Source organism: Empidonax traillii, unplaced genomic scaffold (genome assembly GCF_003031625.1).
Source record: "Empidonax traillii isolate 1590-97213 ecotype Southwest subspecies unplaced genomic scaffold, ASM303162v1 scaffold371:size713392, whole genome shotgun sequence".
NCBI lineage: Eukaryota > Metazoa > Chordata > Aves > Passeriformes > Tyrannidae > Empidonax > Empidonax traillii.
In genome coordinates, this window is record NW_020955564.1 from 138246 (window position 1) to 156455 (window position 18210).

At 40.5% G+C, this 18210-nt stretch overlaps 1 protein-coding gene across 1 annotated transcript; it reads left to right on the forward strand.

Annotated features, from left to right (window-relative positions):
• The first annotated feature begins 15351 nt into the window (after positions 1-15351).
• On the forward strand, positions 15352-17388 carry CUNH2orf50 (chromosome unknown C2orf50 homolog). The gene is given in 6 exon segments (XM_027892822.1): positions 15352-15409; positions 15412-15472; positions 15474-15620; positions 16508-16547; positions 17161-17282; positions 17284-17388. Coding segments are annotated over 6 exon segments (495 nt in total). The 3' UTR covers positions 17351-17388.
• Positions 17389-18210: the final 822 nt, after the last annotated feature.

The window sequence follows — 18210 nt, forward strand, 5'->3', positions numbered from 1 at the left end:
CTTGATCCTTGGTCCTTGGATTTTGGTCAAACCCTGGTTTGTTTCAACACTTTTTGTGTAAAATGGGAGCATTTATACACAGTGCATGTGTTGCCATGTACTCACAGCATAGACCGTGTATGTGTCCATTACATAAACTGAGTGACATTTTCTTAAAATCATTAATGCTTTGTCTAGCAGAGAGATATTTATTATATTGAAATTGTAGAGAACTTTAATTTCACCACTTGACCGAACACCAAAAAAGGACCAACATAATCTACAAGGCAAGGAAAGAAAACAAAAGTAGTGCAAAATGCTGGGGTGGTTGTTTGAATCAAATTTTCATGAAAATGATCGGGTTTATGCAAATTTATAGCAAAGCTACAAATCAAGCACCAACATAAAAGCCCACAGGAGTGCAATGATAAATGGCTGGCCATGTTGCTTGCTGTGTCAGTCACAGAATTATGATCCTGTTACCAGTTACAGGCAAACTGCACAGCATGGCCATAATGAATGGTGCTGTTGATTGGTAAGATGCCATGGTTCAACACAGAAACACTTTGCATAGCAGATAGATAAAAATGGGAAAACAGTATACACGGAGTACAGCCTATATTACATAATAGCTGCCTCTGATGATAGATTCTCCAATAATATCAGATCCAATTTCAGCAGTCACTGACCACAACCTTGTGGCTGATGATTTGTTTGATGCGTTATGTGACACAGAAGTCCATTTGCAGTAAACATAAGCCTTGTGAAGAGACTTAAACCAGCATGGGAGGAGGACAGGCTGAAATAATTTGAAAACCACTTCCACTCCTTAAGTGGCTCTCAGGATTAGAAGCCACTGTGGTAATGTGAAAAGCACTTGGCTATCTTCAGGGACCTTCCTTCAGCATTGAAAGGTTTCTCAAGAAGTTTTGAAGCTCTGATGGAAAGGATGTACAGTGGGAAGGTTGACCAGAGGGGTCACCTCATTTCTTCTACTCATCATATGATACAGTAAGAAAAATACTTTCTGTTCTTCCAAGCATGTACATAAAATGGTTTCTTTACAGTTTCATCAAATCTCCATCCAGATAAAGGACCCAAGAGCTCTGTTGGACACAATAGCTACTGGGATGACTATTCAAAGGCTTTGAAAGGACAGCTGTCTTTCACACTTTCCTGGGGCTGTCAGACATAATTTCCAAACACCAGAGCCACTCGGCACCCCAACTGTTACTCTGCACAGGGAGATTTAAAAATAGGCCTGTAAGAATTTTACTGAAGTTATATTTTGCACTCACCCTCAGTAGGAAAGAGAATAATTGAAATGTTATTAAGAAAAGCTCATTACAAGTTAGCTGTGGGCTGCCAATCAGGCAGGGAGGTGTTGTCATTTCTTCTTCACATAATATTAAACCTACTTGAGAAAATTCTTGCAAAAATGAGGGGAAAACCTGTGCTTTCCATTAGCATTAGGAAAAGGTAGACAATCACATGGACACAAACCCAACATTTCTGCTTGCATGTCCACTTCTCAGCTTTCAGCAGAGGCCCCCAAGTGCTCAGACTTGTTTTGCACTCACCACCAAAATAAATAAATAAAAATAAATAAATTTGAACCGGCATTTTTATCTTTACAACCAAAGTTGCAGACCAGCCCTGGGTACACTACACTTGTCAATGCCATGCCCTCTCCTGACCTGAGAGACCTGCCTTCCTGGTCCCAGCCTCCCATGACATCCATATGTCACTGCTCATCATCTGAGGGCAACAGGGGACACAGAGACTTTGTGAGTCAACATGAGAACCCAAGGAAGGGAACACCTATGGATTGTATGCTCCAAAAACCTCTCTAGTCTCACAGCTAAAGCCCAAATATGATTTTTTATTCAGGATCCTCCACAGCATAAACTTATCTCTGGTCCTCCTGTGCTTTTATTTATACAGTAATAATAAGATGCAAAAAGAAGTCTCTTTTCTCTGTATCTACAAGTTGACAGAGGTTCTCAGCTGTGGGGCCGCAGTCTGCTGCTACAAGAGGCTACAGAAATAGCATTGGATGTGTTTGCAGACACTCTTGTTAGGGGTCATTTTAGCCATCTTTCCTATCTGTACTCTCAGTTTTCTGGATAAAAAAAAATCTTGCATCAATCGTGGACATACTACTGCTTCAAGACCAGAGCACCCTTTTTCAAAGGACAGAAGAGGAAAAGGGGGGGAAATCATATTAGAAACTTAACTCCAGGATCTGCCAGACAGTCAGCCTTCCCCCATTTTCCTGGTGTGGTCCTATTATCTCACTCCTCCACAGAGCCCCAAAGACCCCATTCCCTGTGGGACTCTGCCAGGGAGAAGGAGGATGAGGAGGATGACGACAAGGAGTACCACAAGAAGAATGATGAGGACAAGGAGGAGCAGGACATGAAGAAGGAGGAGGACAACAACGACGATGACGAGAATGAGGAGGATGAGGACAAGGACAAGTAGGATGAGGAAGAGGATACTGATGAGGAGAATGAGGAGGAAGCCTTCAGCCACCTTCTTAGCTACTGGTTCCACAGAGAAAAGGGATGAAGAGTCCTTCGGTCTTCCTTCTTCCTTATTGCTACGGCTGCCCCAGAGCCATTTGTCCTCCAGCAGGTTCCTGCCATCATCCTCCCTGTACCGTGACTCCTAAAGCACATCCAAGAGACACTGCTGTTACTTCCCAAAGCTGCCAAGCAAACCTGCTCTGGCCTATAGTTAGAAACAAGTATCTCCAAAGAGCTCCTGCTCTTTCCCAAACAGAGCTCCTCACAGCAACCACATCACCAGCATTAAGGAGACCTTCATCCCCATCTCACTCACCTTAAAATTGATGAGGATTAATTTTCTTGGACTTGGAAGTCCTTATTTCTGTCTGCATCAATAAAGCTTTTAAAGAAATGACAAAAGGAAAGCATTCATATGGATGACTACTTTTATTTCATGTGCTTGTTCCATTTCCTTCAGTGTAACCTTTTTTATAGAGTTTTATGTCTAGATTTCTGCACTGGAAAACCAGCTGATTTTGATAGTGGTATGTGTGACATCAGATATTGGCTACTAGTGAAGAGAAAATAATTATAACAGTCGATGCTGTTTGTGAAGAGTTTGTTAAGATCAATAAGAACAGGAGCACTTTGACTTTTCTTATTATGGTTTCTCTGGCAACCAGGGGAAATAACACAGGTAAAATTATAGTCCCATCACGCTCCATGTGCTGACAGTACATAATACATAATTGTGTGCTTCCCACCAGAAAGCTTACTTAGTATAATCCCATACAATCTTTTCTCTCTCACTGTTTTAGGTATTTCATCATTTTCACTGCTTGCAAAGCCCTAAAAAAATAAAGAAGGAAACAAAACCCCTTGAGTTAGTTTTGCTATTGCCTGGCTTTGAGCGTTTATGACAGCACCAATTTAGTTTGTCTGGCAGCAATAATCCTAGATTATTCAAAACTAAGAAGTGGGTGTGTAAATCAGGCAGTCTTTCTGGAGAGACTTGGGTTTGCAGTTTGTCAGAATCCTCATCCTACTACAGGATCAGCTTCAATACTTGTACAGCATCTTTACTTCTGACAGAACCTGACTGGCTGTTGATTTCAAAGCAGAGGTGGTGGGCCAGCACCTTTCTTTCAGTGTGCATTTTCCAATAGATGGTATATACAGTTTGTCAAACCCACGTGCCTGCTCTCTGTGTTTTGAGTTGTACTGGTCTCACAGTCCAAGGAAACCCTGGGCTTTCAGAAGGTACTCAACAGTATCTGGAGAAGCACCAGCATTTTGCTGTGAACACAGAAGGAGGCTTTATTAAGCCAAACATAGGCGGGACCTGCTCTGTCTGACTGTAAAGTATTTTGCTGACACCAGCTGCCTACAGCTTCACTCATACTCTGGGATGTTGTTTTGCTTGTGTTAAATAAAGTGCAGCCATTGGAAAAATCACCTACAGGAGAAAAAAAAAAAAAAAAAAGGTTGGCCTCTGCCTTGCTTTGCCCACCCTGAGGGATAGGAAGCTAAAGCACGACTAGGAGGCAGTGCTCATCATGGAAGCAACCAACCATTTTAAAACCATGTCCTTTTTGCCTATCCTCATCTTATCCTTTGCATAAAGCTCCTGTTCAGCTTTCCTAGGCATCAGATTTCAGTGAGAACACACACCACATGACTGTGCTGAGGACAAGATAACCCTGACCATTGAAAAGAGAGCTTTAGTTTGTACTATATTTTCTAGATTGATTTTTTGTACTCCTCAGGGTATTTGTCTGCAGATTTCTCTGCAATATAAATAAATATTTATCTGTTTCTCAGGTAAATGTTTCTGAGATACTACCTCAGCTATAACATCCAAAATTTATATTTTAAAAAAGCAGGCCCCTTTTTCTTCCGCTAGAGGTCTTGTAACCCCAAAAGAAGCAAGCACATCTATTGCTTTAATATACTTCATGAGCACAGTCTCCTTTTTACTTTTAGAAGAGAGCGCTTCAGATGTCATTGAGATGTTCTTAGTTTGTTTTTTCTCTTCTTGTTTTGTTTTTTTTTTCTAAAGCCAGACTTACCAGAATTAGCAGGATTGCCCCACTGACTGAGGATCGATACTAGATTGCTTTTCTCCCCTCACAGCCAACAGCTTCATCCTCCTCTGACTTCAGAAATATTTATCAGAGTTACAGTCATTTTATAGCCTTTTTTATCTTAACACTATCATGAAAGGTTTAGTAGATACAATACTTTTCATATATTACCTCCTTTAATACTGGCTCTTCTTTACAACTGGAGAGACACAGAAATGGTTGAAAGGGACTTTCTGGGGAAAATCACAGTCATAATTTGAATCACCAGATGCTTGATGCCATCCACACATTGTGACAGACTTGAAATGGCAGATACACCTGTATAGTAAGAAGCTGTGGCTTTGTTTTTCAGCGTAAACAACTTCAGACACTTGGTATCTTTATTTCCAGTGTTAAAGACCTGCATGCTGCAGAGTGACAGACACAAAGCAGTTCAGAAGGCAGCTGGGTTTTGGTTGAAAAGACTGAAAACTGACAGTGCAGTTTACAGCATTCCCTAGTTGGGAGCTGCTGCTGGCTGTGCCCACATAGCTGAGCACACTATCACAGAGTTAGTGGTTTCTATAGCAGCAAGCACTATATAAAAAGCTTGACTTTCCCCTCACCCAGCTAATCCTCAAATGATGTAAGGGATCTGGGAGAGAAGAGGCACAAAACTGCGTCTTTGTGTGTCACAGGTGGGCTCTGAGCAAGCATTGCACTGGAGGCTCTGTGGGGATCACCCACCCCTGGATCTTGAGACTCGTGTTCCACTGGTGTTCTGTAGTTACTGGGGTTTATGACAATTTTTATCAAGGAGGAGCTGCCCAGAGGATTTCTCTATTTCCCAGATGCCCCATATTAAAACCATACTTAACTCTGCCCTGCCACCTAATCAGCTTCTCCAGCCACTCTCAATTACAAAACCCATAAGGGCCTCACGAGATACAAAATCCTCCCAAACGGTGACTCCATCCCAGACTGCGACCCTTCCCCCAGCCATCCTTTCTGAACCACTGGCCGAGTATAAGGGCAAGCCAGCTGAAGGACCAACATGTTTGGATGAAATCTCTAAGGAACAAGGAATGCTTACACTTTGGAATAAAATTTTACCAATTTGTATATAAAGAAAAAAACAAACCCAAAGTACTGCCAGCAACAGTGTCTTATCATCAGCTGCAGGAAGCAAAAAATGTCTTTTCCTGGCATACCCTTTAGAATTCTAAAATCTCCCTGCAGTCAGGATGTTCAGAGGCATGGAACTTACTCCACTAGGTCTTCTCAAGCAAAATGTCCAGTTCAGTCAATAGACATTTTGCTTGAGCAAAAGCTACTTCTTTAATCAATAGGCAAGGAAATTACAAACTGACAGGTTTAGGTTTCCAAAACACACACGAAGTTGCTCCCATTAAAAAAACTGAGTTTTAATATTGATTTTAATGGAAAAACTCACATTCTGCTGAGTGTTGACATGAACCTCTTCCTCAAAACAGTCATGTACTTTCTAGTACTGTAAATGAGTGGAAAATACCCTCTCTCTACTGAGTGGCTGTGATGCATTATTTACTGGTAGCTTTTAAAAAATAAAATTATTCACCATTTAAATATTGAGTGTAGATTTGTCTTCAACTTATCTGCATTAATCCTTTTGTTATTAAACCAATTAGTGTACTAGTTTAGAAAATTCCTCAGGACATAAATTTCCATGGCACTGACGTTTATTTGAACTGTAAACAGAACTGAAGGGTTGCTATGGTATGATCTCTTTCTCGAAGTCTATTTACTTCTCCCAGCTAACAACAGTCCCAATAGTGGAGTCTGTAAAACAGAACACACAAAGTAAAGCAGCCATCACACACCATGGTGCTGATGAATCTGAACACTAACTATAAACAGAGACATAAAGTAGGGTAAACTTTTTTAGATTAAAAGTTATATTTTAATCCGTATTTTGGGATAAAAGTTTTAAAAATAAGTATTTTGCAAAGTCTGCTTAGTGTATATTCATATTCCAGCAAGTTAACGAGACCCTGGAGAAACTGAAACAGGCAAAGGGCAAAGACCAAATGGATACAGGATAGAGATGCTTTTTTTCAAAAATCCCCCTTTTGCAAGGGTATGGTACAGTTTTAACTACAAAACCAGTGAAGCTATTTCCAAAATGAATATTTGCATTCACCAGCAAAACTTTCAGCTTCTGTGAACTGGTCTCCCACTTGCAAAAAAAGGCAGTGCAAACACATCCTTAATCCTCCAATTGTCAGGTTCAAGTATATAACAAAACTATTATGAAAGAAAAATGGCTGGAATTAGGAATTTCCTCTAATGCAAGACTGGAAATTTAAGCTATGTCTACAAAGTCTCTCACTCAACTTTTCCCTTTGGTCCTGGCTAAGTCCCTTTTTAAACAACAATTAAGTAACAGAATGCAATATAATGCAATCATCTAGTAATAAACTGCTTCACTAAGGCAGAGAACGCTCCTGATATCCATTCAGAGAATGGGCCTTAGAACTACCTTTCTAGTAGGTGTAGTTACGCCTTTCCTTCACAGTAAGAAATGTAATTTTCAACATCTGTGTGTAGGATTCCTTTAAAGGTATCTCTGCCACCCCACAGGTAATGGAGGTGTAAGGAATACAGGTAGAGTGAGAGTGAAACTGACTGTGTTTAAAAGGACCCACAATGACCTCTAACCCACCCTAAAGGCCAGGGGCTGCCTGGCCTTTCCTGGTCCACAGTGCTAAGCATCTGGAGGTGCACCTCACCTTCCCCAGCAGCTGCATGGGACTCTCCACAGACAGCATGGTCCAAGACCACCCCGTGGCAATCCATACTACAGTAAGTGGAGGTGTCTGGGAGATTTGTTTGAAAAACACTATTAACTGGATGTCAAGACATGAAATATTGATACACTCGTAGTCATCTAGAGAAAACTGACATCCTTTTCCTGTTCCTGCCTTTCCCTCCTGCTGTTATAGCAAGATACAGGTTTCTTGCAGGTTTGCTATGGATCTGCTGGCCCATCATGGACTTCTCAGCTGTCCTAGGAGTTTCTAAATGGCAGTAGATGCCTCTATGTGTGACTCACTCACCGACCCAACTACTTGCACACAGGTTAGTCAATCTTAAGCAATTCAGAATACATTTAAGGGATCCTCAGCATGCACAGCAGACAATAACCAAGATTCACAGAATGGCTTTTTCATGGTTTAAACTACTAAGGACTTGGAACACTGCAGCAGATTAAGAATGAAAAAGTCCTGTTTTGACTGCTGTTTTTTTCCTCTCTTTTAAAAACCTGTGGAAGCCTTGAATAGTCTGCCCAGAAACCAAGGATGTGGGTAGCACAATATCTCAAGGCTTTGACATTCCTGCTATTCAGCAGCAGGAATGATGGAAGCTGTAGGAGACCTCACCTGACCTCTGTGGCTGTCAGGCTTTACTCTGCTCTCTGTCCTGGAACTCAAGAACCTGAAAGCATTTTGTAAATCCTGTCTTTTCATCAAAGATTCACTGATCTCATCATATTTCAAGATGAAATACTTCAAGTTGAACAGGTCAACAATTTTTCACAATCTCAATTTGGCTGAAGTTTTTTATGATGTCCATAAGGAAGAGGTTGGTATGTACACTTATGTCAGCACTGTGATCAAAGCTGGATTTTTAAAGAGAGATATATGATACTCATACTGTACATGTGTAGATTACATGGGTAATTCACACAAAAAGTAGAATTAGTTCTTGCCCTTTTTCTCCTTAAGCATCCAAATGTAAGAAAGCAGGATTTTATCCTAATTCTATAACTGTATTTTTAATTGCATGGCTGTCTACTGCTTTGTAAGTTTTCTAAACTTAAGCAGTGACCTAAGCAGAAGGTTTCCTAAAAACTGGGACCTGTCTTGAAAACTGGAATATAGCCCATCCTAAGAGGCAGGCTCCCCTTCTCTTCATCACAGGATCTTTAATGAAGCACCTGGTACAGTGAAAGTCCAGTCTGAAATATGCTCTAAGTCTGTTTGGTTGCTCTGGCCCCAAGGTCTAGGGACACAGCTGGTTTTCTTTTGGTTTTGCCTGTTCAAGTATTTGCATGTGAACTGTTGAACAATTGAGCTAAAAATACAAAACTCCAAACACATCCAGGAAGATTTCACATTGTTCTAGCTGTCCATTTCTTCAGGGAGTAAAAGTTTCCAGTGCCATAGCAAAACAATCAAGCTCTGTACAACCATAGAAGGAATAAGGCTGAACTGAGCTACGGAACAGTGCAGGTGATCCAAGAATGGCAAAACGGACTGTGCACTCGTGGTACACTCTGTTACTTTCCTTTCTAGGTCTCATGGAGAATGTGCCCTGCCGGGCCTGAGCATCACACAGGGTCAAATCAGGCAGAGAACAGAGCGAGTGAGGTAAAGGTCTGACACATTTGTGTAACAGAGACAATGCAACTGGGAATCAAATCCTGCCCAGACTGGAGCAGAGAATCTGTGGGGAGACTGAAGTCTCCCAGTACTTGCAAGGAGGTTATTGGAAAGACACAGTCAGGCTCCTTACAGTGGAGAGCAGTGGAAGGATGAAATAAAAAGAGTACATATTGAAACAGGAGAGGTTCTGACTGTATATAAGGCAAAACATCTTCATCATAGAGAGTGCCCAGTGGTGAGACGCATTACCCAAAATGGTTGTGCAGCCTCCCTTTTTGGAAGTTTTCAAGATCAACAGCATAAAGCTCTGACCGGCTGGTCTGATCTCATAGCTGATTCTGTTCTGAGAAGCAAGTTGGGCTAGAGACCTCCTGAGGTCCCTTCAGACCTGAATTCTCCTATGATCTCAGAAAACTTGCCATCAGATTATAGTGTATCAAAGAAAAGGGTATACACAAAACTCCCTACACCCAGCTGTGGGAACAGCTTGCCTTTAGGAAGAACATCCTATTCCTCAAGTCAGACTTGGCCAAACATCAGCCTGAAGTGTGATTTAACACTAGCTTCTATAGTTAAGAAGGAAACCCACACTAATAGCTGTAAGAAAGATGCTAAAAGCTTTGCTGAAAAACAGATAAAGCTTGTGATTGACATGTTCAGACAAGGCTTCCCAATTTTAGACTCTGAGAGGTCCTTTAAAAAAAAAACTAGGAGCTCAATTCTCAGCCAACAGAACTTGCAAAGGCGAAGACATTTGAAAAAACAGGTCCCTTTCATTTAATAGGCAGGGACACAGTTTAAAATAAATTTTAGACATCCTGATTTGAAAACTTTGCCTAACTTGCAGCAGAGAATTTTTGGTTTCTCATGTCAAAACTGAGAGTTAATGTCCTTTCTGGATGGTAAATAAAATATTTAGAGTTCTGAATTGCAGATCAACAAATAGACTCTTAGCTACCAGAGGGGATAGGTAAAAACCACAGAATGATACAAAAAAATAACAGCATCTTGAGCATTGAAATATGTAGTGATACAAAGCTGGAATACTGCAATTCACAAGACAAAATACTTCTGTAAGTACTAAAGTGTCCCAGACAGCAAAGAGAGAACACTGAACCTCTGTTGTGTTTGTGATGCAGCTTCCCCTGAGCTGTGAGCTGACACTGTGAACAGCTGCACACCCTGGGAGTGCAGGAAGCAGGGCCACAGCCAGATTCCTGAGGCCAAACTGCTGCCTTAGGTACTTAGGCAGTATAAAGCAGGGCCTTTTTGCAGAAGTACTTAACCACTTTATACACTGGAATTCTCTTAGACCTGTTAATGAACTCTGTGAGCAAACAGTGAGGCTGAACAGAATAGAGCCAAGCTCCACTGTGCAGTTACCAGAGCTCCCTGCTGTGGTGAGGATGTGACTTGAGCGCAGCTCTGACTAACAAAGACAACTTTGCTTGTCCATGCTATACCACACTTCTTGACAGACCTAGCCTCTAAGACTGAAAACATTCCCCAGCCAGCTCAGAATACTTCATACATTTGTAGTTCTCCTCAAACCAGATACTTCCAAACATCCCAACTCACACACCAGCCCTGCAGCACTCCCTCCCTGAAATCCCATCACCTTGCTCAGCTGGCAGGTTTAAGGAGAAGACTGTATGTAAAAGGCCTACCTACTCTATGGAATAGCTGATGTTTAGTATTTTTTTCAAGTAAATAAGTCTTTTTCAAATAAATAATTTTTGTTTCAAATAAAACAAACTGCATGTCAGTAGCTAACACATTTTGCAACATTTATAAGAGTATGAAAAAATCACAGCAGATTTCTTACAGTCTGTACTACAGCTTTGGTTTTATTTTGAAGTATCAGACTCTGTGTCACTGGAAGCAGACATTCCCTCTGTGGTATTTGTACGCTGTGATACAACAGACACTTAACTTGCCAGAGCCTCTCAACTTGCCAGGGTCTCTCAGCAGAACCCCATTAAGACAAGAAGTAAGTTTATATTTTTTAAGAAAGCTAAAGCAACACTTGATACATGATGCCTTTAATTAATCAGCTACATATCTGCTTAAAAGGACTTTGACTCCAAACTGCTAGTTGGCTGGATTTGTTTTTATTTTGGCTGCATACAGTGACCCACTCTGCTCCTCCGCTCCTGCCAGACCACGACATGCCTTGTCAGCAGGACCTGTCACCTCTGGGCTTTCCAGGGCCCTTGGTGGTTAACGCCCAGGGCTGATGCCCTACATCACCTCTCTGCTGGGTGGTCAGTGTCCTCTGACCGACTATGTAACACCCTGCTCTGCTCCCCATCAACATCTTCCAGCCTGAAACCTTGACTGACTTGACTGATCTTTATTCATTTGAGGAAGATTATGATAACAAGTCAAATGTCACTCTTTGAGGCAGGCAGGAAATACTGCTTGTACTGAAAGATTTCCATGAGGGTGTCCATCTCCTTCGTGAAGTGACAGAGATCTTCTGAACTGTGACCTGCTCTGAAAAGCTGATCTCCAGACAGCTGCCCTCTCCTCCAGCTTTTGCTCCTGCCTCTTATTTACATGATATATGCATTGAACATAGGTTTTTAAATGTGTTTCTTAAATCTCTGCAAAATCTCAAAACTTTCTTATATGTAAATTTGCCTTGTTGTCTATCAAATCACTATCACAACCCTCAGAAATTTGTTCTTTGCAGATAATGTGATATGGCTGTTCTTTTTCTTTTACAGGTAAGCTTGCTGAGAGACAGGCAGGCATACCATGCACCTTCTCCTAAATTCAGCAGTAGATGCAGGAGCAGGTGAATCCCAAAGTCCTTCTAGGTCCCTCTTCCATGGTCTGAACTGTACAAAACATAGCATTTGGCAACACAGTCCTTGGAGTTTAGAATACACAACTTTTGTAGGAAAGTATCCCAACACAGTACTGGCTTATTAAAAAAGTGCAAACCAATACTGGGTGTATACTGAAGAAGAATCAAATGTAAGAGAGAAAACTGGGAAACAGTTTTTAATAAAAAAAGATTTCAAACTTATTCCTGCAAGTAGGACCACATATAAAAATCAGATCAGAGTCTCACTGACTTTTACAGCTCCCATCCTGCACCAACAGGCACTTAAAACCAAAGCAGTAACACATTTATCTCTTATTGTAACTTCCTTTCTGTGACTAATATATTCTTGCATTTAACCAAGCTATTTCCATTAAGTTTTTCAGTGTTTCAGAATAATCACCTAAGTCTTTGTCTTCCAACAAAATCTATGAGAACTTCTTGAGCTGCAAGAAACTCATTACTACACATTTTAGGAAAAAACAGCTCAGAAGTTGCCCTTGGACAAGGACATAAAATACTGGCATACAAAACCTGATTTGCTTAACTACTGCCCAATGCAAATGATCAGTTTTTAGAAATACGTAGTTTAAAAGTAAAGAAGTGCACATAGAAGCAAACATTAGCTCAAATCTTGCATAACTGATACTGCAATACCCTCTTGTGGTCAAATAAAAATGTTTTGTCAAAACACCTGAACTTTTTCCTCCACAAAAAGCCCCTCTAGACATCTTTTCCTTTGACTCAAAGGAAATAACTCACATATTTTTCACAGATGAATTTGTAGTGCATATCGTCATTTGTCTGACAAAAACAAAAGACTAACCTCAGTCAAGTTCTTCCTCAGAATGATGGGCACTGATACTGTTTGTCAAATTAATTAATACAGAACAAACTTCTAAGCAAAGGCGCCATCTTCAACAGTGACACTCATAACTCTTTTCAAGTTTCATGTCCCCAACCAGAAAGAAATCAAGATGCTGTAATCAATTTACATGGGTACATAATGGCATGAGACCACAATAAACATCATCCTACTGTACTACAGGATGAAAAGAAGTTCACGGTAAACCAGCTGTACCAATTCAAAAGAACAAATAAAATGCTAAACTGGCAGATGGTAAAAAGAGGGGGAACAGTTCAGTATCTGCTAAGTGTTAATCTAGTAAATGGTCCAAATGGGATACTACTATGTACAGTAAGGAATCTAGAGTAACACCCAGAAATGCCATCCTTGCACTCACCTTGATGTACTTTGATGGTGCACAACTACTGCCTTAATGACTTCTAGTCCCAATAGAAAATGGGATCATTTTCAAAATATCAGCTATTAGTGATCTGGTTTTGTAACAGCAGCTACATTTAAAGTCATATTATTACAATATTTTTGAAAGTTCAGTTTATTTAAACAGCCACAATCCCACCTCATCTATTATTTCCAGAGATATGGCTTGATGTGTTCGACATCTGCATATAGAATCATTACAGCTCACTTTTGTTTAAAGCCTAAAGGAGTCCTAAAGAGTTGGGAGTTCCTTCTTTTCTGAGGCTGTGGGGTCTTGTGTCAATCACCTGGTTTTAACCTATGGGTTCACTTTCAATAAGATATTCTGAGAAGAAATTTGCAGTCCCACATCTGCATCAAAACCAGGGTAGTTACAACTCCTGCAGCTTTGACAGACACCACTCAGTGGCACAGACCTTAAACACCTGCTTGCAGTCTTTCCATCCAGTTCATTCAGTGGCTACATTTGGAAGCTGTACGCAGCTCAATAACCATTTTTAGCTTACTGCTGATTAATTTGCAGAAATTGACTCGAAGGAAGGATCAGAATTAAAATAACACAGGAACTTTGTACAGAATAATTAAAGAGCATTCCATGCACAGGAACAGACTTTCCATCGGGATCTTTTCCTGACCCGATCAGGAGAGAAAATTCCATGCACACTGATTAACACATCAGGTCTTCCAAATGTACCTCAGCTTCCTTTTAAAGCAATCACATGCTGCTAAAACACTATTCTCCAACCAGCTGCACACACTCCAACTTGGAGAGGACCCCGGAACAAATGCAGCAGGATAAGCAGATTCCACAAGAGGAACAGAGACAACTATTAGGCCAGGCTGGCAAACACAATTCCTTCAGTTCATAATAATGATACATGGGTACATGACTTTTCGCTTTTTGGCTGAAAGAGATGAAAATCACTATTGAGGTTTCAATTATCTCAGACAAAAACAGCAAACAAACAGAAACTCCACTAAAATTTAATTCAAACCCAAAGTAAACACTGGGGTTTGTGGTGGGGTTTACCTCTTCTTATGTTATGTTATCATAATCTTCAAATTGCAAATAATTTTTCCAAATATAGAAGTATTTCTTGCTCAAGCATGCCTACATGAAATTCTTGGATAGTTGCATAGATGTAACTATTTTTAAAGAAATTATTTGCCAAATCCAGTATGTTTCCCAATACTGCAAGCAAGTTTGCCAAAAAAAACCTAAAGAAGTAGATTCAAAGTTCATTAGCATTTACCAGGAAGATGAAGCAAGAGACTAGAATTCATCTGGAGCTAAGCCACACTACTCAAAAACAAGTCAGCCAAGAATTTCAGAGGAAATTTATACTTAAAATACTATTTTCCTGCAAGGTCACAAATACTTGAGGAAGTGAGTTCATGCCACAAAAGCCCAACAGGTTGACTGTAAAGACAAACACTAACATTTTGGATACTGTTTTGAAAATTCTCACTTTGTAGACTAATGACCCTTTAAAATTACTTAAAAATTGCTTCTCATAATTGCTTAATACTTTCAGCTGAAATATACAAGTGCTTTAAAAGGGATGATCTCTGACTGCTCTTTTTTTTTAATTTGAAAATAAGGAGCTTTCAGCGCAGACTCCTTGAAACACTTTATTTTAAACAAATAGTTCTGCCCCAAATAGAGTTCAAGGCCCCAGCAGCTGTCCCACTGGGTTTCTGCTCCTTTTCTGATGTATATTCACAAGTCAGACTTGTTTCCAATAGAGACAGTAAACATGCCAGGGAAATCAGCAGCTTTCAGAAGCTTTTGCCTCTGCTACATAACCACAACAAAAGTCTTCCTGACATACTCAGCAGCAATCTCCTCTGCACTCTTTGCTACTAAAGCAGATTTTATTGTTCTGAGGATTTTGAATAGAGGCTGATCTTAGCTTCAGTAGTAGTAATTACCTTGTAAGCTGAGAGTTTGCTGGTTACAGCTGAAGATCCCACAGCTTCCAATAACAGTCGTTTCTTATAAAATTGCTGTTACCGTGAAAACCCCCTCAGTGTTCAAGCAATGATGCAACATAAAGCAGTAGGAAAGAAGCATTAAATAAGAGGGAAGTAAACCAGCCCCAAGCACTGCCTGTCAGTGCTGCTGTGCACATTCATTTTCTGAAAGCACTCCAAAGCAGCAGCTGAAAGAAAACGTTAGGAGAGAAGGAGCTTTGAAAGTGCAAATAAGAGCAGGTTTAACTTTCTGAACAGTCACAATATACTAAACAGTGCTGGGTATATGGCAAGTCTCAAAATGAACAAGTTGGGAAAGGGTTCTGGATTCAGGAGAAATACCTTAGGTCTTGGCAACCAGCAACCACAACCCTGGGGCAACCAGCCCCAGCTCCATCTGTGTCTCAGCAGCACCCAACCAAACAGATCTGCCACCACACAACCGGCTACTCAGGCCTGGGCAGATGAGCAGGCAGCACTGCAGCCAGACCAGGTCCAACAGGATAAGATCTGGAGAGAATATGTTGAGGCTGAACAGAGAGGAAGGCAAATCTGGCAAATCAGTTGTTCCAGTTCATGCCTCTTCTACTCAACAATGGTACAGATGCTCCGTGATAGCATTAGGGCTTGATCCAAAGCCAACACTATCAAATGAAATTTTCTTCTGCAGGGACTTTGGATCAGATCCTAATACCTTCCTATGAGTTCAACTAGAAAGGATGTACACCTTCAGCACTAGCTCAGTGCAGCACAGGTAACCAGCTCAGAGACAGCACAGGTGTCCCTTGAGCCCTGCTGCAAGTACAGCTGTACAGAACTGTTTCCACTCTTGACCTCAAAGTACTCTTACAATAGCGGGTGAATGGCCACTTTCTCCATTTCAGGACGGGGAAAACAAAGGACAGAAAATCAAAGGACTTGCCCTGTAGTCCCACACCAGGTATAGAACAGAGCTGAAGAGTAAAACTCAGGACTTTAACTCCATTTGCTCCTAGCACAGCTGCCTATCTGCACAAAATACTCCCATGGGTGTTTGCCCGCAGCAATACGGCTCTGGGAATTCCTACCAGGGGACTTCTGGCAGTAAAGTATCGGTCATTTAAAAAATAAGAAGCTGTGTCTTGCTCGAGGCATTGGACAAATGTTTTCCAGAGTGACTGAGGATGTGGGTAATTTGCATTTGCACAAGGAATACATTGTGGACATGGTATCCTCATTTGCCCTTAGCAAAAAAACCACCCACTCCTCATGTAGTGTGAGAATAAAGAAAATCTTGGGCTTCATCACAGAATAGACAGGTTTTAGTACAAAGAGTTTGCAGGCCTAAGAGCTAGGCTATAAGTATCACACTGAGCAGTTAAACAGGCATTCCATTATGACCAATATTAACTATTTTATTTAAAGACAGAAAATTTGACTGCATTTTTCACTTCTATTCCAAGCTATCAGAACTGGAGTTTCCTTAAGTACTATGACCAAATGGTGAGTTTGGAAACAGACATTCAGCTGTATCCATGCTCTTTTTAGTTTTCATCAGTTTGGGCCTAGGCTAATATTGCAAACTGAAGCTTACTTAGGCATACTTGGGAAATGCTTTATGACTAAACTCTTTAGGAAAAATAAAAGATAACTGAAGTGCCTTTCATCTCCTACCTATGTGCAATCTGTTTCAATGTTAACAACTCGGCAGAAAGACAAGTGCTAGAAAAACCAACTTCGTAGGAGAAAATTTGTAATATAATGTCATCACTAAAAATGAAAGAAAAAACCTCCCACATCACAACCATTCTAGAGCAGGCTAACTTTGTCCCAGATGACATTTTATGCAACATATTTTAAAATTACTCATTTCCCTCTGTTATCCTATCGTAAGACAGCAAAAATAAACAAACAATTGTTTTACTTTATTTCTACAAGTTCCATATACACTCAGTATCATGTCTTTAAGTAAATTTAAATTGCAATTTTAAAAGCAAAAGCAGATGGTATTATAAGTAAAAGTGCTCATATTACAAATAATTTCAGTAACTTGTATTTTTGTAAGAAGCAATGGATGTAATTTTGAAAACTTATTAGTGGCCTTTGTTTTATCCAGGGTAAGAGAAAGGAGCTGAAGCCACTGCCAAATTATATGCCTGTGTTCTCAAGCAAAGTTCTCAGCCTGACCAATCAAACAATCATCAGTCAAATGAACACTGAGCTTGGCAGGGCTCTGGTATATGGATTATTTCTACAGCGATGGAGCACAAAAGGAGAAACTTGAGGGTGAGCTCCAACTTTCCTAGTGTTTCAGTAACAATAAAACAGTAACAAACCAAGTTAAATGGTTCTAGCCAAGTTGAATGGTTCTAGCCACAGCACGAAAAAAATCCTCCATCTTCTCTACAGAGACCAATACTACTGTCTAGCATGGATTTGCTTTCAAGGGCAAAAATGGATGTTGACCAGTAATGCTGTAGGAGATGATCCTCTTTGTATGTGGGGTGATTGGGCCATATACAGACACCACTACAAATCTCACCCATCTTCCCATGCAAATCTATAGTAAGGATGACACTATTATCAGAAAGAACAAGATTACAGACAAGAGGCAATTTCTCCCTGAATTTTTATCTCAATTAATGGAGACCTGCTCAAATGAGTCCCAACATAAACAATATATTTTTGGTTCTGAAAGCCAGCACAATAAAAATGCAGCAGCTTGTTGCATTTCATGTAATTAGCCAAAGATTCATCAGCTTCTGTCATCTGCATGTTCAAGCCTGCTCTAAAGAATAATATTTAAGGCACATGAGATATGTTCTGTGCTTTTCACCTCTCCTCACTGAGGGAGGGAGACTAAATGTTTTTCACACTAGTTTTCATTTTTCTTTCCTTAGATTTGCTGCTCTCAAATTCCCTTCTCTTACTCTTCTCTGGGTTAGCTGATAAAAACTCATTGACAAGGAAACAGGCTTTCACATTTTGCTCTGAAGGCGTGTTGGCTCAGCAACCTGTCTTACACCCCCAGGACTGACAACCTTGAATTTAACAGGTTCATAGTCCCTAAAATTTTGGTTGCCCAGGGAAACCATCATCAAACTAAACTGACACCATGCCAAAAGCCTGATCACTAGTGCCTCTTTATTACATAGGTTCAAACCTT